The sequence below is a fragment of the Rhincodon typus genome, chromosome 4 (assembly GCF_021869965.1).
Source record: "Rhincodon typus isolate 14 chromosome 4, sRhiTyp1.1, whole genome shotgun sequence".
Classification (NCBI taxonomy): Eukaryota; Metazoa; Chordata; class Chondrichthyes; order Orectolobiformes; family Rhincodontidae; genus Rhincodon; species Rhincodon typus.
The window spans coordinates 9,682,611-9,708,280 of record NC_063335.1 but is presented as its reverse complement, the minus strand read 5'-3'; the positions used below and the strand labels follow the sequence as shown (position 1 = coordinate 9,708,280).

Sequence of the window (25,670 nt, the reverse complement as noted above, 5' to 3'; positions counted from 1 at the left end):
AACGTAACTGAATTTAAATGAAGATGGAAAACAGATGGTATGGGGTCTAGGATGGGGAGAAATCTCACAAGTCAATCCGCGGTTAGGGTGGAGAGAAATGCACACATGCAAAACCAAACAGTAAAAACACCGGTGCTCCTGAGCAATACTAAAGTGGGGGTGGCTGTGATGATGGGATGAATGAAGCACTTACTGTGAGTGAAATCAGTCTGCAGTCAACCACAACCTCCTCTGCAGCAGTGACACTGGGCACAGCAGAGAGAGCATCCTGGGGTAGCTCAGTACCTGCTGCTGGGGCCTTGGGCTTTTCAGCAAGAGAGGATTCTGCATTGATCTTTGGAAAGTATGGTAAGGCAGCTGTGTTAGCGCTTCAAATATGCATGACATATAATATCACACAATATAAAAAGGAAGCAAAAGTCCCACTCATAAACCACTTTCATAGCTGCAACTTACCATCAAAGGTCTCCAAATGTTGTTTTTACAGGAATTCAATGCTTACAACTCCCAGAATCCCACACCATTAAAATTAGATTTTGAATTATTCAATCATAAAAAAAATCTGTGACATAAATAATAACTAAACAGTTTTGAAGTGCTGATTCAGTAAGAAGGGTAAAAAAATTGCTGAGTAATCTGACTTAAATACTCTTCAGAGTCACCACTCACAATTCAAAATAAAATCAAAGATTCCCTTCCCAAAGCCTGAGTCCATCATGTCAGCTAGGCTGGTTGATCACTTTTATAACTAAAAATTTGTTCAGTTTCTTTGAGTTTACTTACATACAGAGGTAAATTGCTACGACAATGGATACCACAGCTCTCTCTTCTCCTATTTTATCTCCTTAAACTCTCCTACCTACTTATTACTCATTTGCCTGAAGGTTGCTTAGCTTTCCAAGCTACCCTGGTTTCTTGCTTTCCCCTTCTTCTCCAAAAAACTCAACGCACCCCAGAAATGCTCCCATTAACATACCCAGTAAGATTCTGATCTCAGCTCCCTTTATCTGCAGACCATCCTTTAGTGCAGAAGATTGGCACATCCACAGGTACAGGCACAATTGGCCAATTGGCCACCTCTGAGCCATAGCAATTCTATAATTCTATATACCCTCATTCCTGTTTATAAGGACATCCAGATAATTGGGCAATCTGAACCCTGTCTCCTATATGTCTGCAACTATTTCTTTACCTACCTCACCAGGCTAATGGATATTAGATAGTATGATGTGCCAATTGTTGGATTACACCTTTATTAAAACTGCCTTTTAAGTCACAGAATTTGTTTTTGGCAAAACCTGTATGCTCTTCCAGTCAATTTTATTGATTCTGACATTAACCATAAATTAAGGCAGATACAATTTCCTTTCCAAGATTTTCTACATTTAGCCTACTTTTTCCTCTGCGTTGAGAATTCAGAGACTCACTTTCACCAGTCTGAACTTTGGAACATAGAACCTGAGAAGGTTGACTGTATTCCTTCGGTTTCAATATATCTGCCAGCCAGCTCTGTAGCTGCATAATCATCACTACATCTTCCTCTTTTGCAGGAGTGGGATGTGCGTTCTCTTGGGTCTGAGTGACTGAGGCTAGCAGGGGCCAGCCAAAAAGGGAGTGTTCACTCACCTCTGATATTGTAAAGTAGTGCACACTTTAACAAGTCCTATCGTACGGAGATGAAGACAAAAATATTCAAGTTAAAAACTGACAGCATAGATCCTACCATAACAACTTAACTTCACTCACTTTCTGGATCCCTTGCTCACTGTAGGTAACCAGCATTGCTCAACAGTCATGCCAAAATTGGTGAAGTTTTCCTTGGTTACAGTTGGGTTCAACTCTGCCTCTTCGAATGTTAGTGTGTGGCTTCCACTTGTGTACCCAGCTACCGAGCAGACCCTAAGTTATGACTTGAAAAATCTCCAAAGCTTGGGATGTTCTTTCCCCTCCCCGAATTCATGGCCTTTAACATGTGGTGGAAGCTCTAATGTGTTGGCAGCATGCCAACAGTTACACTGGTTTTTTAGGCAAGGCATTTACAGCCCCTAGAAGGAACGTTTTTGTATTTTATTTGAAGTGCATTGAAAGTCAACTTCAATTTTGTTTGCGAGAGCTGAGTTTTCATTGTATTAATGTAATTTCTTCTTTTGAAGGTGTTTGTCTCTTTGAAGATCTTTGGAAATGTTTGTCAGCGTGATTTGTCATTGCTAGAGGTGTGTACCTTCAAGCATATCCCAGCGTTGCAAAACAGTATTATCTGATTTTTGGCTTCATACTTCAAAATACCAGTTCATTTTTACACAATGACATTTTATACAAGGACTAAATTGATTACAGTTAAAGGTTTCCAGCTGAAAATGACTGACTTACACTTAAATCATCAATTCTGGAAGTCAGGTAGATTTAGCAAGCACAAGAAAATTGGTAAATATAGTGTGCTTCATTTTTACAATCACCTATGCAGCATACTGTGTAACATGAGGATTATAGAACAGCATTGTTGCATGGGAGCATGAGAACAACAGAAAGCCATTCAACACCTCAAGCCTGTTCTGTCATTTATTTATATCATGCCTGACCTGTACCTAAACTCCATTTCTTCATGTTTACTCTATATCCTTACATATGTCTTCAACTAATAAAAATCTATCCATCTCTGCTTTGCAAATTCAACATCCAGAGCCTTTTGGAAGAATTATTTCCACAAATCTATCATTCTTCAACAAAGAAGCTTTTCCCGGTTTCATTGTTTAATGATACGGTTTGGCCACAAAATAACATGGCCAATTCAATGTCCCCAGAATATCTAAAGCTTTAAACAAGTTATCCTCTGATCAGTTTTGAAACAATGGAGAGCAGGTTGAGGAGACAGGTCACTTGAAAGTGGAAGGTGCAGTTCAAGTCGTCAGCAAATTACTGAAGATTATGAATCTCATTACGTTTGTCAAACTTATTTAGAACAGAACAGCTATTTCCACTCTCAAAACTTCATATTCAAAACATGAAGATGTAGATCTTCAGTCTTTAACATTAATTTTCAACATGTGGCCATTTCAGGCAAAGGCAATATTATTGCCCACCCCTAGCTGCCCAAAGAAGGTATCAATAAGTCACCTTTTATTGTTTAATACAATTAATTGATTCCTGGGATACTACAGAGGGCAGTTAAGAGTAAAGCACATTTATGTGGAACTGGAGGACCATGTATGTTAGATCAGGTAAAGGTGGCAGTTTTTCATCCCGACAAGATATCGTCAACAATCCAAGAGCTTTAAGGCCAGTTTACTGATGCCTATTTTTCATTTTCAGACTTTAAAGGAAAAGCTGAATTCAAACTCTCAAATTGCCTTAGTTAGATTTTAACTTCAGTCCAAGTCTGGTGGTAAACTTGTAACATAAGGTAGCTTAGCTATTACACCCAAACCAAGTTTCCAATACAAATTTAACAAGACCTACTATTGTGCAGAACATAAACTAACATTTACAAACATTGCCCCTATCCAGCTCTTTATGGTACATTGTACACCTTGCAGAACATATTGTCTGATAGCAAGGCCACTGAAAATCAGATTATGGAATTAGAAAGCTCCAGAGGAAATGTGACTCACCACTGTATCAAACACGCTTTGATTTGACAGCTCCGTGGCTCCCTCAGTGATGTTAACATCCAACTTTAATAAGGCACAGGCATCAAAAGGAAAAATGCGAGTCAGAAGAGGAAAGGAATATAGGGGGGATAATGTATTTCACCGAACCTGAGGAACGACAGCCGTGATTCTGCGAAACTAATCTATGTAATAGCTCTCGAGGATTAATCAAATCGCGCAAAACAGGGTAAGGAGCACAGCTGGAAGATACTTTCATCTGTCAGAAGTCCCATTAATATGTATCTGCACAAGCTCCAGCATAGTACTATCCTCAAGAATCCTTAGTCAGGGGTAATGTTATTAATGAAACGTTATTAAATGTCAGAATTGATAGCATGTTGATCAGAGTCACAGACTTTGGCTTCATTCCAACCTCCACAATTTAAATTGATGCTTCAACATGACAGCAAGGGAAGGGTTGCCTTGTGTTGCATCTACTGTTTCATGGATGAGTGTTGGTTTGCCCAAAGAACCTACGGTACTACTGTATTGGTAAAGAAGCAGGGAGTTCTCCCGATATCTTGTTCAGCTCTCAGCATTCACTTGAAAATATCAAAGTCTGTCAACTGTAAACATCCCAAAGATATCAGAACACAAGGCGGGCTAGTGGTGAGAAAGGTCTTGTCACGTTTCTATCATGAGGAACAGAGTATTCACCAGGTTGATGGGATTGAAGGTCGTCAGTACTTGGTGGCCAGCATCCAAGCTTCAGAGGAAGAGGCTGCACAGACAGTGGAAGCATTAGCTGAAATATACCATAACTCACTGGATTCCAGGAGGGTTCCAGTGGATCAGAAACTGTTGATGTGAACCTCAGTCAAGGACAGAGTCAGAAAGCAGAAAACTATATGTTCCGATGTTCCTAATTTGAGTGAGTGGGTAAACACTTGGCAAATGGAGTTGAATGTCTGAAAGTGTGGGGTCAAGTCCTTTGGTGAAAAGAATTTAAAGATGGAATGTTATTTAAATAGACGAATGGAAACCTCTGGATTATTATTCTTGTATAAGTATCACAACCAAGATGAGGACTGGAAACTACACTAATGCAAACTATTGAACCCATATTACTATTTACATTACCTACAGAGACACAGTTCAACAGGACTTCATTAGAACCTGCCTCCATCAGGTTCCACTTCCATGAGATCTAACATCATCTGATATCCCTGATAATGTAATCTAGTTACTAGAACTCTGGGGAGGGTGACAGAGCAGTCTGCAGGGTGGTAGAATGGTGTTGGGGGCGGGGTGCGGGAGGGAAAGTGAGGCCTGCACAGCAGCAGCACGGCTTGGGGAAATGGGCAGTGAGGCCTAGGGAGAGGGAAAGTGTGGCCTAGAAAGAGGGACAGTGAGGCCTAGGGAGAGGGACAGTGTGGCCTAGGGAGAGGGACAGTGAGGCCTAGGGAGAGGGACAGTGTGCCTAGGGAGATGGACAGTGAGGTCTAGGGAGAAGGACAGTGAGGCCTAGGGAGAGGGACAGTGAGGCCTAGGGAGAGGGGCAGTGTGGCCGAGGGAGAGGGACAGTGAGGCCGAGGGAGAGGGACAGTGAGGCCTGGGAAGGGGGGCAGTGAGGCCTAGGGAGAGGGGCAGTGAGGCCTGGGAAGAGGGGCAGTGAGGCCTAGGGATAGGGGCAGTGAGGCCTGGGAAGAGGGGCAGTGTGGCCTAGGGAGAGGGGCAGTGAGGCCTGGGAAGAGGGGCAGTGTGGCCCAGGGGCCTGGGAAGAGGGACAGTGTGGCCTAGGGAGAGGGACAGTGAGGCCTGGGAAGAGGGGTAGTGAAGCCTGGGAAGAGGGGTAGTGAGGCCTAGGAAGAACGGAAGTGAGGCCTGGGAAGAGGGGCAGTGAGGCCTGGGAAGAGGGGTAGTGAGACCTAGGGAGAAGGGAAGTGAGGCCTGGGAAGTGGGCCAGTGAGACCTGGGGAGAGGGGCAGTGAAGGATGGAGTGAGGAGCAATGGAGTGGTGTAGGGATAGCTATGGAGAGGGAAAGAAAGGACTGGGATGAAGGGCTGGGGTGAGGGCAGTGAGTATTTGGGAGACAGGGATAGGGAGGGTTAAGGTGAAGGGCTAGGCTGAGGGCCAGGGAGTGTTTGGGACAGGGATAGTGAAGGGGGTGGGAGACAGGCACTGAAGCCTGAACAAATGAGCAGGAAAGGCTGGAGAGAAAGAGACATGGGTAGAGTTGGGGATAGAGGTGATGAAGGGGGGTTGTGGTGAGGGTTTTAAACCCTGCTGGGATAATGTGCTGGAAATCAAACCCCACTCTTACTGAAGTGATCACAAAAATTAAAGATTTTTAAAAGTATGCAAATTTCCCCAATTTACCAGTATTCTAAATCCAGGTCAACAGGAAGCGTGGACCAGGTTTCTCTACATAACAGGAATTACTACTTCTTACAAGTAAATAGGCTGTAGCTACAGGCAAACAATTGCGAACTGTCAACATATAACTTTATTAATTGAAACTCTAACCCTGTTATAAACTGCCTACATACACACACAAAAAAAAAGGGTGCTATGGGCAGAGGGAAAGACTGGGAAGGCAGTTGAATGGTTCCTGTCCATAGGGTTCAGTGAGATAATCCTTTTGGCTTGTCAGGATCTGCTATGTCTTAATCTTCCTTCTCCAGGTACTTTTGCTTATTTGCACAAGGCAGAGAATGATTGGTTCATATTTTCAAAGTCTTTGCCTTATTGGATAAGATCCACAGCTTGCATCAACTGAGGAGAGAAATAAACAGGCTTTCCTCTGGCATGATTTTTGTTTTTAACTGCAGAGAAAAGGACAGCCCTACCTCCCTGTACGTCCAAAGGTTTCTGACCAAACATTCACATCCACAAGCTGAGCAGCTTCCTGGGAACCAATCACATAGCTTTTGACAGGCCTTTGTCATTGACAACTGGCTACCATTCCCCTGACCAATCATCCACCTGTTGCTGGCCAGAACTCCCCCCCCTTATGTACACTCCCCTTGGCTCTACTTCATCTGCAAGTGGACCACCCGTCATTACTTCAACATACAGTAAACAGCACTTCCAATAAGTGTCATTTAACTTGCTTTTCAAAAGTGCAATAATCCTTTCTGCAATCTTTGGGTTTTTTTTAAAAAACAGCTATTTTCCCATTTCAGCTCATTATTAAAAATACAGGAAAATAAATAAAAGATACGGTCTTTACAAATGTAAGATCTGTGTCTTTTTATTTTGTGATTTTTAAAACTGTGGACTGAAATGAGAAAGAATTGTTGTTCAAAAAAGAAGTGTTTTAAAGGATTGGCGCATGGTTTGAGAAGCAAGCAATCTGACACTTACGGTAATCATTGTGTAAATAGTTATTTGAACAAGCAATGATTGAAGTGGTTTCAGATGAATTGGAGCTGAGGGGTTCTATATATGGATGCAGTTGGGTGGCAACAAGAAGCTGATTGGTCTATGGACTAGTGATCAGTTACTGATGACAAGAGCCTTTTGCCTGCTAACAATCATGTGATTTGTTTGCAGATAAGTGAGCAGCTTGGGGCTAGAAACAAGTTACAAAGAAGGGTTTTCATCGCTACCAGCTTAGGTGATGTGTCTCTGTTCTCTGCAGCTAAAACCCATTATAAATCTGAAGAAAACCAGTTCATCTTTTCTTCAGCATTTGCTGTAAAATGTGCTTATAACTGATGAGTCAGCGACGTTTTACAAGCGATCCAGCCACCTTTCGACTCTTGCAAACCAGTGGAAGTGTTCAGAAAAAAGTGACTGTAAAACAATGTTCTAACGAGCCTAAGAATCATAAGGATCATCTCAACAATATAGGAACCACTGGATTGCTGTCAAATTTCCTCTGCCCATAAACTATTTTTCATTGTGTGTGTGTGTGTGTGGTGTGTGTGTGTGTGTGTGTGTGTGTGTGTCTGTGTCTGAGGGGTCATTATAAAGGGATTATAGTTTTAATTTATAGTGTTATACACTGTCATTTTATAACCGTTTACTTGTCGCTTGAGACTAATTAATTGAAATAGTTATTCTTGTTCAGTACAGATCGCTAAACCATGTGTTCTATCGACCTGGGTCTGAAAATCAGGTAAATTGGCGAAATTTGTGTACTCATTTTAAAATATTTAACTTTTGTGAAGACGCCAGGAAAAGTGGAGCTTGATTTCCAGCACACTAGTCAGTGAGATAAAACACAAGGTGCAGTAAGGGCTGGGCTGACGGGCAGTGAAGTCTTGGGGAAAAACATCGCGAGAGAGTGGTGGGGTCTGGAGAGGGGGGTGGTGAGAGGTAGGACTTGGGCCAGCAAAGTGATCAGGACAGTGGGAGATAAGATGCATTGGAGAGATTGACTGAATGAAACATGTTAGCAATTATGCAGTTCAAACCAGTACCAGAATGGGTATAATGTTGGTGGTGGCAGAGACTACACATTCAATGGTGGATGTAGTACAAACTGAGTGTACATACAAAATAGTCCCTTGGTCAATTACCATCAGGAGTTCCAGTGAAAATACTTATGGAAGTATAGTCACTGTTCCAGGTGGAGAAATACAGCAGCCGACTCTCACTTATTCTTTAATGGGATATGGGAGTGATTAGCAAGGCTAGCATTTATTACCCATCCCTAATTGCCCTTGAAAAGGTATTGGTGAACTTAAACAGGTCCATGGTGGTTGGTGCACTCAAAGTGCTGTTGGGAAGAGAGTTTCAGGATTTTGACCCAGTGACAGTAAAGGAACAATGACATATTCTAAAGTCAGGATGATATGAGGCTTAGAAAGGAACTTTGCAGGTAGTAGTGCTGTCCTTGTCGTAGGTGGCAGATGTCACACGAGATAACAAGGTGTAGAGCTGGATGAACACAGCAGGCCAAGCAGCATCAGAGGAGCAGGAAAGCCGATGTTTCGGGCCCAGACCCTTCTTCAGAAATTTATCCCTGCTGTGTTCATCCAGCTCTACACCTTGTTATCTCAGATTCTCCAGCATCAGCAGTTCCTGCTATCTCTGGCAGATGTCACATGGAAGGTGGAAAGCATTGTCCAACAGGCCTTGATGAATTTCTGCAGTGCGTCTTGTATACCTTAGTCCAGACATGGATATAAGTTTAAGAGGAAAGGTGAGAGGAGCTATTTTTGACATCAACGCAGTATTTGACCAAGCATGGCACCTCAGAGCCAAAGCAAAACCGAAACAACTGACAATCAGCAGGAAACGTTTCTGCTGGTTAAAGTCATATCTAGTCCAAAGGAAGATAGTTGCACAGTACAGTATTTTTCATTTATATACTGAGCCATTCACTGAGGATGGGGGTATTTCTGGGCCCTTTTCTTCAGTTAGTTGTTTAATTGTCCATCACGATTTACAAATGGATGTGTAGAACTGTAGGACCTAAACTGTTCCATTGGCTGTGGGATGAATTACAGCATGGTTTCACAAATAGCAGTGAGATAACAATCAGATAATCTGTTTTAGGTTGTGGCATTGAGAAATAAATCCTGCCAGGTACACCAAAAGAATTTCCCTGCTTTTCTTCTAAATATGCTGTGATATCTGTTACTAACACTGGTGATGGTTTAAAACCTGATGCAAAATAAATGCCTCCAACTGTTCCTTCAGGACTGAATCATAGAATCCCTACAGTTTGGAAGCAAGCCATCTGGCCCATTGAGTCCACACTGACCCTCAAAAGAGCATCCCGCCCAGACCTACCTCATCCCTATAACCCTGCATCTCTAATGGCTAATCCACCTAGCCTGCACATCCCTGAACACTACGGGCAATTTAGCACAGCCAATCCACCTAACTTGTACATCCTTGGACTGTGGGAGGAAACCAGAGCACCTGGAAGAAATCCACGCAGACTCAGGGAGAACATGCAAACTCCACACAGACAGTCGCCCGAGGATGGAATCAAACCCAGGACCCTGTTGCTGGAAGGTAGCAGTGGTAACCACTGAGCCACCGTGCTGCCCACATTGACTGCTTTCAAGTGTCAGGATTACATACTCAAGTGTCTTGAGCGTGATTTAAAATTTGAAACTTCTGACTCAGATAGAAGAATGCTGCACTGAGCCAAGTGTGTCACATTTAATACACACTTCAAATCTCATGGTTTTAACATCAGTTTATAACTCTCTGTATCACCAACACATACATGGATTGCTTTCAATTTCCCCTCTTGAACTGTGGAAATACGAAAGTAAACATGGTGAAGTGGACATCATTCTAGGGCACATTGAGGGTTCCCCTGTTTCGGGTAAGGACACTGGACAATGTTGCACTGGCCTTTTTGATGTTCTTGATCGTTATCCCTTGAACACTGGGGATGTGTTGACTGCCTCTACCCTTGGCAGTCCTGTTCTCAGTCAGACAAGGCTGCAACTTGGAAACTCTACTTAAAAAATAAACCAACAGGAGTGATTATCAGCAATTATCAGAAATGTCTTACCTGTGTGAATCCATTAAAAGCAGCACTGGGCATCTGAAAATAATGGAGAAAGAGATGAAATGTTGAATTAATATACACTTTTATCACTGCAACCAATATAACACACAAGATAGGTATTACTGTTGCTACTTATTATGATGACCTTTGGGAGGAATAACGTATAACAACAGACAGTTGAAGGAAAGGAATGAATCAGGGATGATAATGAAGATTTAGCCAATAGTTTACCTAAGAACTTTTGTTCTACACTAAACACTTAACAAGGTACCTCTTCTGTTTCAGCATCTAGCTCCTGGTATAACAGTCCGTATCTCCGGTTAGCAATCTCATCCTCCGATAGATCCGAGAAGTTTGTTTCATTATCTTTAGCACTGGATGAACTCTCGTTGCTAGCGTTGCTTAAGTTTTCGATTGGATAGGACATTTGGGAACTATGCATATCTCTAGTTTGGCTTCCATCACTAATGTTTTCAAAGCTCCCATATAATTCCTGCTGTAACTCAGTTTCCTCATTCCTATCAGAACCACTCAATGTGTCTCCAGCCCAGGTAACACCAAATTCATTAGTATCAGGTATAGGACAGACTTTCTCTTTAAACCTTTCACAAAAATGTGCTTTTCTTCCATCTTCATTTTGATAATCAAACTCCCTTTGGCCCTCCTGAAATGATGACCAAGGGTCAAATCCATTAATCATCCCCTCTGGTGGACTACAGAAATCCCATTCTTCGCTGCTAATAGTAGGCTCCCAGTTGTCTGGCCATATCTCATGTTTTTCTCTGCTCCAGGGGTCCACTTCCAGCCTTTGAGGACTAAGTCTATTGTCATTATTGACATCTCTGTGAAATGTATCTGCTTGATTGGTAACTGGAATATCAACATAGGCTCCACCTGATTGGCTTGTTTCCTCTCCTGTGTTAGTTGTGTTACCTATTTCATTGTTGTGTGTGTGAATTTGTTCAAACTGGCTCCCTGCATCCTGACACTGGTCTGTTCTGTCTGTGTTGTAACAGCTAATATCAACTGTGTGATCACGAAGGGGAAGGGTTTGGTCCCCTTCATACATGCAAACAACTCCCTCAATTTCTTGGTTACTTGGAGTATCTTCATTCCAAGACATAACAGGAATGTCCTCCTCCTCCTCCTGGCTATCTAGGATGTTATCACTGTTGCAGTTAAGTAGCATTTCAGCTTTTGTACACTGGCCAGCAGCAGGATCATTTTGATAGCTTCTGTGGATATCATTGTGCTCAAACCTTTTGCTGAAGTGCAATTCTTCTGTTTCTGCATCATCACCACCAGTGCCATTGCCTCTGTGGGTTTCAGCCTCATGAATCTTACCTGCATTCTCTGCTACTTCATTTCCCAGTTGTCCTGCTGAATGACAATGTTCTAAACTGTCTTCCTTGCTTATCTGTTTGAACTCACTCAGACTTTCTCCTTCAATCAGTTCTACACCTCCCTCCTGGGGTATAATAAGGGACAAGGGTGCTTTCTGATCTACACAGAGCTGAGAGCCACACTCTTGTTCTACACACAGATTTGTCTGCCATTTCCTGCTCTCCATTATTTCAGTGTCTACCTGTTTGTCTAATGGATTCTCTTGCCAATTCTCTGTATTGACTGAACCCTGTTGGTCTTCCTCAGTCTGATACACAGGGTTCACAATGCTATCAGCTGATTGGGCAGCACAGCTCCCTGTAGTTTCCCGTTCCTGAGAACATGGCAGAGCTTCATCGGGAGTATCATCTAGAGTTCCTTCCTCACTGCTAGTGAGTGGGCCAGTGTTGGTTAAGCCCCATTGTGGTGTACAGTTCTGGCTGGCCACTACTTCAGAAACTGCTGCAGTAACATCGCTTGGTGCGCCAGCATCTGTGCTGTCCTCCACAGGTGGATTACAGAGACAGAAGAGACTTTGTGAAGAGTCAGGCTTTAGACAGAAGATGAGTGAAGACAGATATAAAAGATAACAGAAGCAGAGATGAAGATAAACGAGCAAAAGAAACACAAATCTTCCCACATAATAACACAAGTCAATGTAAATGATATAAAAACATGACAGCAATCCCAGAATTACTAATTGTGAATATATCCAGCAGCATTCTAGGGTCAGGTATAACCAGGTGCTCCAGTTTCCTCCCGGAGATGTGCAGGTTAGGTAGATTGGCCATGCTCAAAATTGCCTTGTAGTGCCCAGAGATATGTCGATTAGATGGTTTAGCCATGGTAAAAACCCCATGTGGGGGTATGGGGGATGGGTAGGACGCTCTGCGGAGAGAATCAATGGGCTGACGGGCCTCTTTCTGCACTGCAGGGATTTTATGATTTGATTTGCAGAGTGCCAACCATAAAAGCAAGCTTTATGGGATCATGGTTTCCAGGTCAGTGGTCCCCTTAAATCCCATTCCAAAAGTGGAGTATCTGACAGCAGATCTACTCCTCTTCCCCATAATTGTAAATAAATTAAACAGAGAAAAAAAACATGCAGCAAAAACATGCAAATTTACCTTAATAAAAGTTAAATAAATCTCAGCAAAGATGAAAACATAAAACTGAGTCAGTGTAAAAATAGTTGTACTATGTGAGAGAATATATCTATAAAAAGTACACAAGTCTCTTAGAGATTGGAAACAATTTATCTATAGAACACAAATAAATAAGGAAATGAGGAGATGTACTCACAGGTTGAACCAGTTCCGCACTTGCCTTTAAATAGACACAAATAAGTTATTTAAAAAAATACCAAGTAACTTATCTGCACTTTAGCAAACACTGGGCTCTTTTGCACTTGGCTCATGCTCACAGTCTAAGCTACTTTCAACATAAAATGCAATGTGGAAATACTTAACTGCAGTGCACTTTAATGGGTTTCCAAAATTTGACACATTATGCTTCTATTGTTACTTTTGGCAATGGAATTCTCAGCTTATTTCTGAATAGTTTTATACTGTGCATTCAGTCCTGTAAGAATGAACAATCTACCTCAATTGAAGGGAATGATGGCCCAACCCAAATGATTTTTAAAATGTGTCAAAATCATAGCAGCCTTTTAAAATAATCCATTAATTTACAGTCTCCTTGTAGCCAATCAGTCTGCGCCAAATGTTGGACAGGTCCGCAGAATTCCATATTTTCAATAAGTGGATTGCAAAACAGACCTCATTGCACTTGCTTAATGATTAGATTTCTCAACCTGACAAACATTTGAAACTGGCTAAATGAAAAGAGTTAAATGAAATTTTCCGTGCAGAGTTTTGAAATAAGTAACTCATTAGACCTTCAAAGGATGGGACTGACAATATGAAGACAATGGATTAATCCTGAAAATGAGATGATTTTCAAATGGAAAATAAAGCATTCCTACCTCCCACAGATCCCAAGGCAGGGTCTAAATGTGGATTAAAAAGGGAGAGAAGGCTAGATAAATTAAACAAGTAGCAACAATTTTACAGTAGTCCGAGGACATCGCCTGTATTCTTCATTCACGCCATGAAACCAAAACTCGGCTATAACACGATAACAACTATCAATTAATTTGTGCTTTAATGCAGAATAATGTTCCAGACTATTGTTCACAGAGGAATGATCAAATAATGATTGTTGAGTCAAACAGGGAGGAGTGACAAGAAGATTGGAGACGGAGCTGAGTTTTGAGAAGGGTCTAAAGTCAGATAGGGAGATGCAGGAATTGAGGGTCAAAATCCCACAGCCTAGGACCTAGACAAGTAAAGGCATGGTCACCAATGATGATGTGGGGGAGATACCAGATTCATGAGGGGGAAAGGATAGAGGGTTCAGAGAGTAGGAAAGCTATACATCAGGAAGAAATTACTGAGATGTTAGAAATATTTGGGATTTAAAATAAGATGTTGGGAGATTGGCAGTGAATGTAGATCAGTGAGGGACAAGTAATGAGTGAGGGTGGACTCGGTGTGAGATGGAATATGGGCTGGAAAACTCAAAATAACAGAGGATGGAGTATGTGTGAGGGCGTGGGTTGGCCAGGTGATCATTCAAATAGTTAAGCCTGGAGACACAGGTAAGGTTTCAGCAGCTGCTGGACTTGAGGCAGGGACAGAGATTGTTGATAGAGATGGAAGTAGATGTTCTTTATGATGGAAAGAAAAGCAGGTTAGAAGCTTAGCTCAAAATTGCATAGTGCACTGACGCAGCACGGTCCACTTTAACTGGAGGCAAAGAGAAGGTGATGAAATCGATCACATTACATAAGTTTGTGATAAGGTTTGCTGTCTGCTTGAATTGTAGAGTTTATTTCCCAGTAAGGCCTTGAATTTATATAAAGGCAAAAGCTACTTTTCCTTGCACTTTGTTGATATCCCATTGAAGAATCTGTTCTGAAATTCCAGGCTTGAATGTCAAAATATTACGAGAGTTTTGAATAACTGTTAAGTCGATGATCGGTGCCATGTTCATATCACTTTCAAAACTGTCTATCAAAATAGAAGTAAGTATCACTGTAGACAGGACAAAATTTTACAGGCCCATCGGAGGTGGGATGGGAGAGATCTGGAGGCTGATAAATTGCAGGGAGCTGGGTTGCATTGGCTGCCTGACCAAATCCCATCATTGTGGATTTCTCCTAAAGGCAGGAATGGGATGAGGCAGATGGTGCCCAAATTGGCCAGGCAACTAGTTTAAATATGTAAATGTTTAATTGAGAGCTATTCTACCAGCCATTGATTACATTTTGCCAATGGCAGGTTGACATTCCCTACCCTTCTCCCTGATTTCATGGGAAAGCTGAAACCGAAAGAACTGCGGATGCTGTAAATCAGGAACAAGAATAAAGTTGCTGGAAAAGCTCAGCAGGTCTGGCAGCATCTGTGAAGGAGAAAACAGAGTTAACGTTTCGGGTCCAGTGGAAGGGTCTGAGGAAGGGTCACCGGGCCCGAAACGTTAACTCTGTTTTTTCCTTCACAGATGCTGCCAGACCTGCCGGGCTTTTCCAGCAACTTCTGCTTTTGGTCCATGGGAAAGCTGTCAGCTTTAAAGGATGTGTTCTTGCAGTGGAGCCATGTGGATGGTACTTCTAAAGTTATAGAGGGGGCTGAGGGCAGGGAAAGCGGCTGCAGGGAGCCCAGCAATTTCCACGGCAGAGTTTCCTTTGTTCTGGGTAGCACTGCCAGACATCTCCAGCTCCTGGCCCTGTGATCTGGCTAGCAGTTGTTGGGTGCAGACTACCCTCTAAACATGCTGGCAGCAACCACTTTATTAGTGGTCAGCCATAAAGCTGAAGGGCAGGTCCCACTAGTCAATGACAAATGCTGGCAGGAGATTAAATAAAAACTGCAGATGCTGGAATTCAAGGTAGACGAGCAGGAGGCTGGAAACACACAGCAAGCCAGGCAGCATCTGGAGGAGGAGAAGTCAACGTTTTGGGAATTACCCTTCTTCAGGACTAGATGTGGGGTTAGGGGGAGATAAAGAGAGAGGATGGGGTAGGGGAGCGGAAGGGTGGTGATAGCTGGGCACCGATAGTAGGTACAACCTGGTTGGTCAATGGGTGGGATGAATCCAATTGGTAGCTGGAATGGAAGGGAAGGGGGACGTAGATGGAATGGAGGAGGTGGGGCTGGAAAGGGAGCCGGGGAATGGATGGGAAAGTTATTTGAAGTTAGAGAACTCAATGTTAAGTCTTCTGAGCTGTAGGATGCCCAGGCAGAAGATAGGGTGTTGTTCTTCAAATTTGCGTTCTGAGTCGCTGTGATACCGGAGGAGGCCGAGGATGGACATGTTGGAGTGGGAGTTGAAATGAGTGGTGACCGGGAGGTTAGGCTGGCCATTTCAACCCACTTTTCCAGCCAATGTTGGGTTGCCTCTCTGATCGACAAAATTCTACCCATAATTTCCAAACCTTGTCCATAGGAAAACAGCTGATGAGACCCATCTAACATCTAGAGACCCATCTAATATTCTACTTGGATTTAGTATTCAGGAACAATCCCAAGTGGGCTTTCCATTCCCTACTAACAGGACTACTTCATTGCCTGCCCATTATCAAGACTGGTTCTAAAACTAAAATAGAGTGTGTTTGCTACTGGCTCTAATAGCACTCCCGGTGTTTGGGAGACAGGTAAATAGCCATTCTGTCAAACAGTGGTTTGAGATGTAAACCAACAAACATATTTAACATTCAACAAGTCAATGATCAGTGCTTGACACAAAGAGTTTATTTAGAGGACTATAATTACAATCTTTCCCAACCTCCTCAAAGGAGTAAAAGTAACCAATGCTTCTCTTGTATTAAGGCTCAAATTAACCTCTGAAAAACAATTGTTCATTTCTTATAGTGTTCTTAAGGACTTCAAGACTCAGCCACAAAGTGTGTAACCTGAGTCACATGTAGACCTAGGCTAGGCAGGTGTAGCAGGTTCCTCTCCCTGAAAACAGTTGATTTTTATAATAATACAATAGCTTTTAGGATCAATTTTTTCTGTGAACAGTCCAAAAATTATCCAAAGATTTGAATGGAATCAATTATCATTCCATACCTTTGTGGGATTTGAACCCAAGACTACGCAATCACCACTTGACCACTGTATTCTGTTGACTGGCTCCATCGAATAGTTTTTTTTTGTTTCTGATTAATTTTCTTCATAGAGCATCAAAGAATGTAAATAACACGTTGATTCAAAGATTGAGGGTTATTTTCACCAAATAAAAGGGTGAGCACCAAGTGAAAGGTGCATAAAATGTAAATCTCCAACCTGTTTTCAAACTATCCACTTTTAAGAAAAATGGGATGGAAACAGAATGCAACCCATTCCCAGGAGGCGAGTGGATTATTAAATGATGTAATGAGACTGGGAAACTCATGTTGAAACTGTTTTAAAGGCTTAACTCTGGCAGACTGGGTTTTACAGGATTGGTTCAAGGAAGGTGAGGTTAAGTTTGGGTAAATTGCCTTTACTTATCGGCTAGAAGGAGCAGCAGTGTTTCCTTCCATCTACCCCACTGATCCCACAATGTCCCAGGCACCAATCCTGCCTCCTTTGCTATCACCAGACCTTTAACTCTACCTTCAGATCTACCTCTCATTCCATGATGCCCCAGGAGTGAGTGTTCATCATTCACCTCCTCTAACCCCCTCACAATGCTTCCTCTACAGCTAGTTCTAGAGTGCTCACTGCCCAACGGATTGACTTCAATAAGTTAGACTTTCAGATCTCCTGTCCAAAACTGCAACTGCTTCTCCCCTCACCCACTTGGGAAAACCACCCCAATCAGACACGTGTCTTTCATTTGCTCTTTACAGATAAGCAAGAAACTTGGTGGTACAGACCTGAGCAAGCGGTGACTGACTTCTTGTAATTGGAGTGGACTGGTCTGGTTTGAAAGGATCAAAGTCCAAGTCAAGTAGTGATTCCACTGGTTGAGCACCAGGTTGTTCTGGCTATAAAATGGATCAAAGAGAAATTGTTAAAGCACATTTTGGGACTGGCTTCGTGGCATTAGCCATTATTTCTTTCAGCGCAAGTCTACTCACACTACTGATGAGGTAATTCCATTGATGGCATCTTATTAACACATGACCCCAGCAGCAAAGGTTCTTGTACTAATTGCCCCACATTGTGTCCTCATATCAGTGATTCCAGCACCGATTTTCCCCATGCTAATGGTGACTGCACTATTCATTCCCAAACCAATATTTCCTACATCAATTGTTCCCAGACCAATGGTTCCTGTACCAACTGTCCACATACAAATAGTTCTTGCATCAACATTTCTAGCACCTATAGTGATGGCCTCTCCAGTGAGTTTTGCCTATAGGGGCAGTACTTTCATTTCTTCTACACAATCCAATGAATGAGCCAAAGTTAGTGTTCCAGCACAGAGCTTTATGCCCCCCTCACCTCAGAAAATACTCAAGCCCTAAGGTCAGGACAAGAGAAGCCATAACTTTGCCTTCCAATAGTGCGATAATGCAAGATTGTTTGAGCTGTTGTACTCCAGCCTACTGTCACTAGCAGTGTGTCCTGCTAATGTGGGACTTCACCCTGGCCGAAGTTTAAAGGGATGCACGTGTGTTTTTTCAGGGAATTAATGGCCATTTTTCAAAATGTGTTGTCAGAATACTTTCAGGGCAAAATGATGGTCCTTCTACTGTTAGGAAGACTGCAATTTAGAATTAGAATTAGATTTTATTGTCACGTGTACTCAAGTGCAGGTAGACAGGAGTACAGCGAAAAGTGTACAAAGCCACCATTCTCCAGTGCCACCTTAATATACAAAACACACAAAACCAGAATTTAAAAAAAAAGAGAAGAAATAAAAGAAACAGAGCCAAAAGAAAATGAAATATGTCCAAAACTTGAAGTAAAAACGAAAAGAACTTCGGATGCTGCAAATCAGAAACAAAAACAGAAGTTGCTGGAAAAATTCAGCAGGTCTGACAGCATCTGTGAGGAAAAATCAGAGTTAATGTTTCGGGTCCGGTGATCCTTCCTCAGTTCTGAGGAAGGGTCACCAGACCGGAAACATTAACTCTGATTTTTCTTCACAGATGCTGTCAGAGCCGTTGAGTTTTTCCAGCAACTTCTATTTTTGTTCCAGATCTTAAAGTCCTTATTGAAAAGAAAAGGAAAATGTCCAGATTTTTAAAATTTTTAAAGTCAGGCATGGCGTAGCTGGATCATTGGTCATCCCTGTGAGCTTCATGGGACTTTCTGAAAGGTGGCGGGTTCAACCTGTGACCAGGGACTGGCATTAGCTACATGCTACATATATGTAAGGAAGGGAGTTTGTGGAGCAAGTATTGATGGTAGCTTTAGTCTTCCCACTTGTTTAGGTGGAGGAAGTTAATGATTGTCAGATGATTAATCCATCAACATCAAGAGAGCTGAGAGGCTGAAGAGATAATGGGGATTTAGAATTGCTGTCAAATAATATCGAGATTGTTGCCCATTAAATCCACCTAAGAGCAATTTAATGGGCCAAACTGTGTCTACTCTCCATTAAATATCTACAATTTAAGGTTTGTGATCTATCCCTTGTTATAAGAAGTTCAAACAAGGTAGCAGTAGGGACGGGTACAATTACAACATTTATGAGACATTTGTAGAGGTACATGAATAGAAAAGGTTTAGAGGGATATGGACCAAACACAGGCAAATAGGATTAGTTCAGTTTAGGAAAGCTGGTCGGCATCGACGAGTTGGACCAAAGGGTTTGTTCCCCTGCTGTATGACTCTGTGACTCCATATGTGATCACTGGCTAAATGGAATGGAAGATAAAGGTATAGAACTCCTGACCCCATAAAAGATACCTACTTCATTCATATAATCCTGCCAGACATACAGATTAAAAGAATCACAACCTTATAATGCCCAAGAAGCTAACGTGATGAAAGACGCACTTAACCCTGCCTAATGCAATTGATTTTGTTTCCCAGAAGGCTAATTTCGCATAAAGTTATCTTGGCAAGAAATAGTCAAAGGTTTGTGGATCAGCAGAGTTCCATGTCTGAGGTCTTCAAAATACCCAATACTACTGCCAGGACACTTCAAAGCCTTGTTCACTGTGACACTGCAAGTTGGATCGATGTGTTCATTACCATCCCTGGCAGTACTGCAACTGAAAATGACTGTTGCTGAAATTTATTTTATTCTAAGACAAGAAATTTCTCAATCTTTGATAAAATTGTTCTCATATCCATCATTTGGTTATGGAGCATTATGGAGTACTTTTGGCAGTAATATCATTAATTCACATTTTGTTCTGTCATAATGTGTTTGCATAAAATTAGATCATTGTCAGTCATGTAGTGATGGAAATAAAAGAATGATTCTGTACCAGTTTTCATGTACTTATTGTGTGCCATTAAGGTCTATTTGAAATGGAGTGGAACATCCTGTATCAGTTAGAGAAATGCTTAGTTATAAATCTGGTAGATATTTTCTGTTCCACATGATCATGGTGCAATTCGCGTTCATTAGTTACATCACTGACATTAAAAAGGTTTAACTTTTAGGATTCAGCTAAACTAATGAATTTACTTCATGTAGTGAAATTAAAGGGTGAAATTCATTGAGGTGGGGGTATGCTCCTAAAATAATGTCTCAGGAACTATGAGGTAGGTCAGAGATAGAGCCAGTTTTGTCCTGAGAGGTATCAAATATTGTACAGTGGAAATTGCAGTGCATCTTTCTCGAGCTGCACCTCTTGGAGTCACACAGGGATCAGTATTGGTACCTCAACTATTTAGAAGTTGCATCAATTGCTTGGATGAATACTTTGCATTTGTCTTGACCAAGGGAAAAGATGCTGCACAGGCCATGGAGAAATTCAGTCAGTAGGAGAGGTTATAATTGATTAGGAAGTAGTATTGGATATGCAACAGTATGTAAAGTTGACAGGACACTGTGACCAGATGAGACACATCCAAGGATACTGAGGGAAGTGAGAGTGGAAATTGAAGAAAGTGGTCAGTGCCCTGCAGTCTTTCTTAGACTCAGTGGTTATGCCAGAAGATTGGAGAATTATGAAAATTATCCCCTTGTTCAAAAGTGGGTGTAAAGATAAGCCCAGCAATTACAGGCCAATCAATTTAACTTCAGCACTGGGGAAACCTTTGGAAACAACATTACCAGATAAATTAACTGCCACATGGACAAACGTGGGTTAATTAAGGAAAGCCAATATGGAATTCTTAAGGGAAAACCAAGCTTAAAAATCATGCTTAACAACTTCCTGGGGTTTTTGCAAAGATGACAGAGAGAGTAGATCAGGGCAATGCTGTTGATATAGTATACATGGACTTCCAAAAGACATTTCACAGTGTAACACAACAGACCTGTGAGCAAAGTTATAGCTCATAGAATAAAAGTACCAGTAGCAACATGGACTTCTTCCCTTTCTGATGCCCTTACTGACAAGAAAAATCTGTCTATCTCAGTCTTGAAAAATACTTAATAACCCGCCCTCAACAGCCCTCTGTGGTAAAGAATGCCACAGATTCACAACCCTCAGAGGAGAAATCCCTCCTCATCTTCCTAAATGTGTGACCACTTATTCTGAGATTATGCCCTCTGGTCCTAGACTATCCCACAAGGGGAAACAACCTCTCCTCATCTACTTTGTCAAGTCGTCTTAGAATCTTGTATGTTTCAAAAAGGTCACCTATCATTCTTCTATATTCCAACAAATACGGGCCCAATCTACTCAATCTGTCCTCATAAGACAGTCCCTCCAGACCTAGAGTCATCCTAATGAAACTTGTTTGAACAGCCTCCAATGTCAGCATATCTTTCCTTACGACTAGGGGCCCAAAACTGTTCACAGTATTTTAGGAGTAGTCTGACTAGTACCTTGTATAATTTTAGCAAGATTTCCCCAACATTATACTCGATTATCCTTGAAATAAAGGTCACTATTCCATTTGCCTTCCATACCACTGGCTGAAATTGTACGTTTTTGGTGATTTATGCTGGAGGACTCTCAAATCCCTCTCTGCAGCTTTGTGCAGTCATTCACTATTTAGATCTTCTGCCATCTCTCTCCTCTATGTGCACAATGTCACATTTCTCCACATTATACTCTATCTGCCAAGTTTTTGCCCCCTCACCTAACCTGTCTGCATCCCTCATCCAAGTCATTAATATGTGTTGTAATTAATTATGGCCCCAGCACTGGTGCCTATGGAACACCACTAGTTACAGGTTGCCAGCCTATATCCCTTATGGTCCCTTAATGGTCCATTATCAAAAATCTGACTTCTATTAGCTAGCCAATTATATATCCATGGTAATACATGATCTCCAACAGCATAGGGTTTTATATTATTAAGTAGCCTAATGAGTGGTACCTTATAGAATGCCTTCTGAAAATCCAAATATATTACATCCATTATTTCTCCTTTATCTAGCCTGCTTGTTACCTCCTCAAAGAATGCTAGTAAATTATTCAGGCATGACTTGCCCTTCATGCTGTTTGATCATATTATGCATTGCTAAGTAGTCTGTTATTACATCCTTTATAATAGACTCTAACATTGCCCCAACAACATAAGTAATACAAGCTGACATTTAGTTACCTTTTTTTTTGTCTCCTTCCTTATTTAAACAAAGCTGTTACTTTGGTATTTTTCAAACCTTCTGGGACTTTTCCAGAATTTAAGGATCCCTGGAAGATTACTATCAGTGCATCCACTATCTCTGCAGCTATTTACATTAATATCCTAAGATACATCTCATCACGTTCAGGGGACTTATCGGCCTTTAGCCCCATTAGTTTCCCTAGTACTTTTTCCTCTAGTGATAGTTGTTGTATTTATTTCATCTCATCCTTTTGCTTCTAGAATATCTAATGATTTTGGGATGCTATTCATGTCTTCCACTGTGCAGACTGATGTAAAGTATTTATTCAATTCTGCCATTTCTTGGTTCCCCAATATTATTTCCCAGGCTCATTCTCTATGGGGTCTATAATCACTTTGGCTTCTCTCTCCCCATTTTTTTCTTAAAGAATCTCTTGCTTTCCATCTTGATATTACCTGCAAATTTACCCTCAAAAATTTTTTTTTCTCTCTTTAATTTGTTTTTTTGCTTGCCTTGTTGATTTTTAAAACTTTCCAAATCCTCCATCCTCGATGATTAATCATGGTTGGTGTAAACCATCCTAGAATTCTTCTTTCTTGCTGGAATATGTCTTTGCTGTGAGCCATGAGCTATTTTCTTGAATATCTGCCAATTGATCTCAAAAAGTTTCACTGCTAAACATTTTTCCAAGTCCACTCCAGCCAGGTCTGCCCTCATTCGTTTGTAATTATTCAGCACAGTTGTTTCCAACCTAAGTTCCTCACTCTCAACCTGAATGCTAAATTCTGCCATGTTATGGTCACTATTGCCGAGGGGATCTTATACTCTGACATCATTTATTAAACCAGGCTCATCTCCAGATCCAAAATAGCCTGATTCCTAGTTGGATCCCTAAAATATTGTTCTACGAAGCTGTCCCAAATACATTCTATAAATTCTTTCTTGTGACTTCCTCTGCCAATCTGACAATCACAATCTACATGAAGATTAAAGTTATCTGTGATTAACATATTGCCTTTCTTACCAGCCCTTATTATCTCCTGATTTATTCTCTATCCCACCATATAGCTACTGTTCAGTGGGGAGGGACCTATAGACTACTCCTACCAGTGTCTTCTTTCCCTTTTTATTTCTCACCTTGACCCAAATGGATTCTACATCTTCTGATTCAAGATCATTTCTTGCCATTGTACTTATTTCATCCCATATCAACAATGCGACCCCACCACCCTCTCCTTCCTGCCTATGCCCCTGAATATTTCGTTCCCAGTTTCGATCTCCTTGTAACAATGTCTCTATAATTGCTATAAGATCATAGCCATTCACCTGTGTTTGTACAGTTAATTCCTTTATTTTTGGTTAAGGTGACATAAGCTGACTCTAATGAAAATTCATCCTGAAAATTGTTTTGATATCTAATGTGAAAGACAACACTTCTGACATTGCAGCACTTCCACAGTAGTGCACTGAAATGTCTGACAAGGTTATGGGTTTGATTTTCATCGATGAGTCAGAAGACATCTTGGCTTTGTGAACTCAACTTTTAAAAATGGTTGCCTATTTTGGATGGATCTTCAGTCCAAATGTGGAGGTGGGTAAAAGCGAGGAGCGGGTATCTCCAGACCAGAGGATGCTGAGTGTGAAGGCAGGCAAAAAGTTTGCCTTGGTGTAATGACACTATATTGAAGTTTCAAAAACACTCTGCCACTCACCCCCATATCCCACCCATGCTATCTCATGCCCTATCCACACCCTCATAACCCCTCATGCCCATAATGCTAACCTATGACCCCCTCACAACACTCATGACGCTTTACAGCCTCTATGTCAATGTAATGTCAACTGATGCCAAACGTGCCCCTCACATACCAACTTGTGTCCTTGCACGTCCATGCCAACCCATGGGTTGACCTCAGGATTCATTCAGAGATGAGATAAAATAACATTCTATTAAGTAAAACTTATATTAAATACATGTATATAAAAAAAGTAGGTATTGCAGATTTCACTGCAGTGAAAAATATTCTCCTGTAAACACACTTACAGTGTTTACATTCATTCAACTACATACAGCCTTATAAATAAACATTTCATTCAAATGCACAATCCCTTGAAACCATAAAAATTGGTAATCATTTATGGTCAAGCTTCAAAGAGTTTATTAGAAGCTGCCAATCAAATTGTGAAACAGCAGCCTCCATACAGTGATAGTAGACAGTTGCTGAAATCATTCAACCATAATTCAACAATGGAAATCTCGCAGGCTTATACCAGCAGGACATATTGAAGTACCCAAGCATTTTTGTTTAAACATTACAGACATATTTTTCAAAGTTTTAAAGAGCAGGAATTTTAAAAGTCTTGAAAACTTGACATTTTCCTTAGACAATTGCCCATTTATGGGTCCTCTTGACAGAATCCCTTAAGAGATTGTCTTAGCAATGTTGACAGCCCTCTTGACAGGTCCTCTTGATGCCGTTGACAGGCCCTTTTGATAATTTTGATCATTGGTTTTGACAGATCTGTCAGTAGTTCCAATGAATGTGATTGTTAATGAGTTTATGTACATTTTATGCACACATATGCCTACTTCACACCCTTCCAAAGGGTGTGTTAGCTTTCCCAAAGATTGCTTAACTTTCCCTAAGGTCTTCCAGGATCCCACATCCAAAGGGGTAACTTATCTCTCCAAAGGCAAAGTCTGGGTGTCCAAAGACATAGATAAATTCAGACCTTATGCGAGCTACTTTGCACAGTTCAGATTGCACTGTCCTGGGCTACCAAACGCACACATGATTGGAGGTAGTTTAAATGATTTAAGTGGGCAGTTGCCTCAATGAACTGTTCATGTGCAAACCCTACCCTATGAGGATAGGAATAGTTGTGTTCAAGAGCGGATCATGTGATTTCTGGGCTTGTCCACCATTTTTGCCATGACTGTGAGCCTTTCAGGTCTATGTGTTTCATTCTCAAAATGGGTTGGATCCCTCAACTTCTGATTTCTGACCGCAAAGTTAGTTCAATATATGCAGCCAATGGCTCACCATGCTTGCTGACATCCTCTGCTCTAAAAGTTTGTTCTTTGGAATAGGCTTCACAGAAAGGCAGGGCAGGCAAAAACGTAAGAGTCAGTCAACGTCTGTAAATTGCTCTTGAGGGGAACCAGGTTATTTTATCTGGATGGATCTGCCATGCTGGACTGAATGGCCTGCTTCATTTATTATCTTGTACAAAGTATTATTCAATCCCTCAATCTAACGTCAACATTTAATTGACAGAGAGCTACAAATTAGTAATTCGTTTGGCGCTGAATTCGATATCCTTTTAAAAACAATTTGATTCCAAGAGAATAGAAAAGGTTCTCATAAGCAACAAAATATCCTCGAGCAATTTTCAATTCTGGGTTAATTACTGAGCTGAGATAGTAGGAACTGCAGATGCTGGAGAATTTGAGATAACAAGGTGTAAGAGCTGATGAACACAGCAGGCCAAGCAGCATCAGAGGAGCAGGAAGGCTGATGTTTCAGGCCTAGACCCTTCT

The 25,670-nt window shown here is 41.4% G+C and overlaps 1 protein-coding gene across 1 annotated transcript in view; it reads right to left on the bottom strand.

The window, feature by feature from the left end:
- The window catches only part of amph (amphiphysin), a 199,362-nt gene that overhangs the window by 21,409 nt on the left and 152,283 nt on the right, over nt 1-25,670 (bottom strand). The window contains exons 11-16 of the mRNA XM_048595638.1: nt 17,376-17,486; nt 13,437-13,460; nt 12,755-12,778; nt 10,073-10,105; nt 3,609-3,671; nt 194-334 (exon numbers count right to left, since the gene is read on the bottom strand). Coding sequence (XP_048451595.1) covers nt 194-334; nt 3,609-3,671; nt 10,073-10,105; nt 12,755-12,778; nt 13,437-13,460; nt 17,376-17,486 — 396 coding nt within the window. The remainder of the gene's footprint in view (nt 1-193; nt 335-3,608; nt 3,672-10,072; nt 10,106-12,754; nt 12,779-13,436; nt 13,461-17,375; nt 17,487-25,670) is intronic.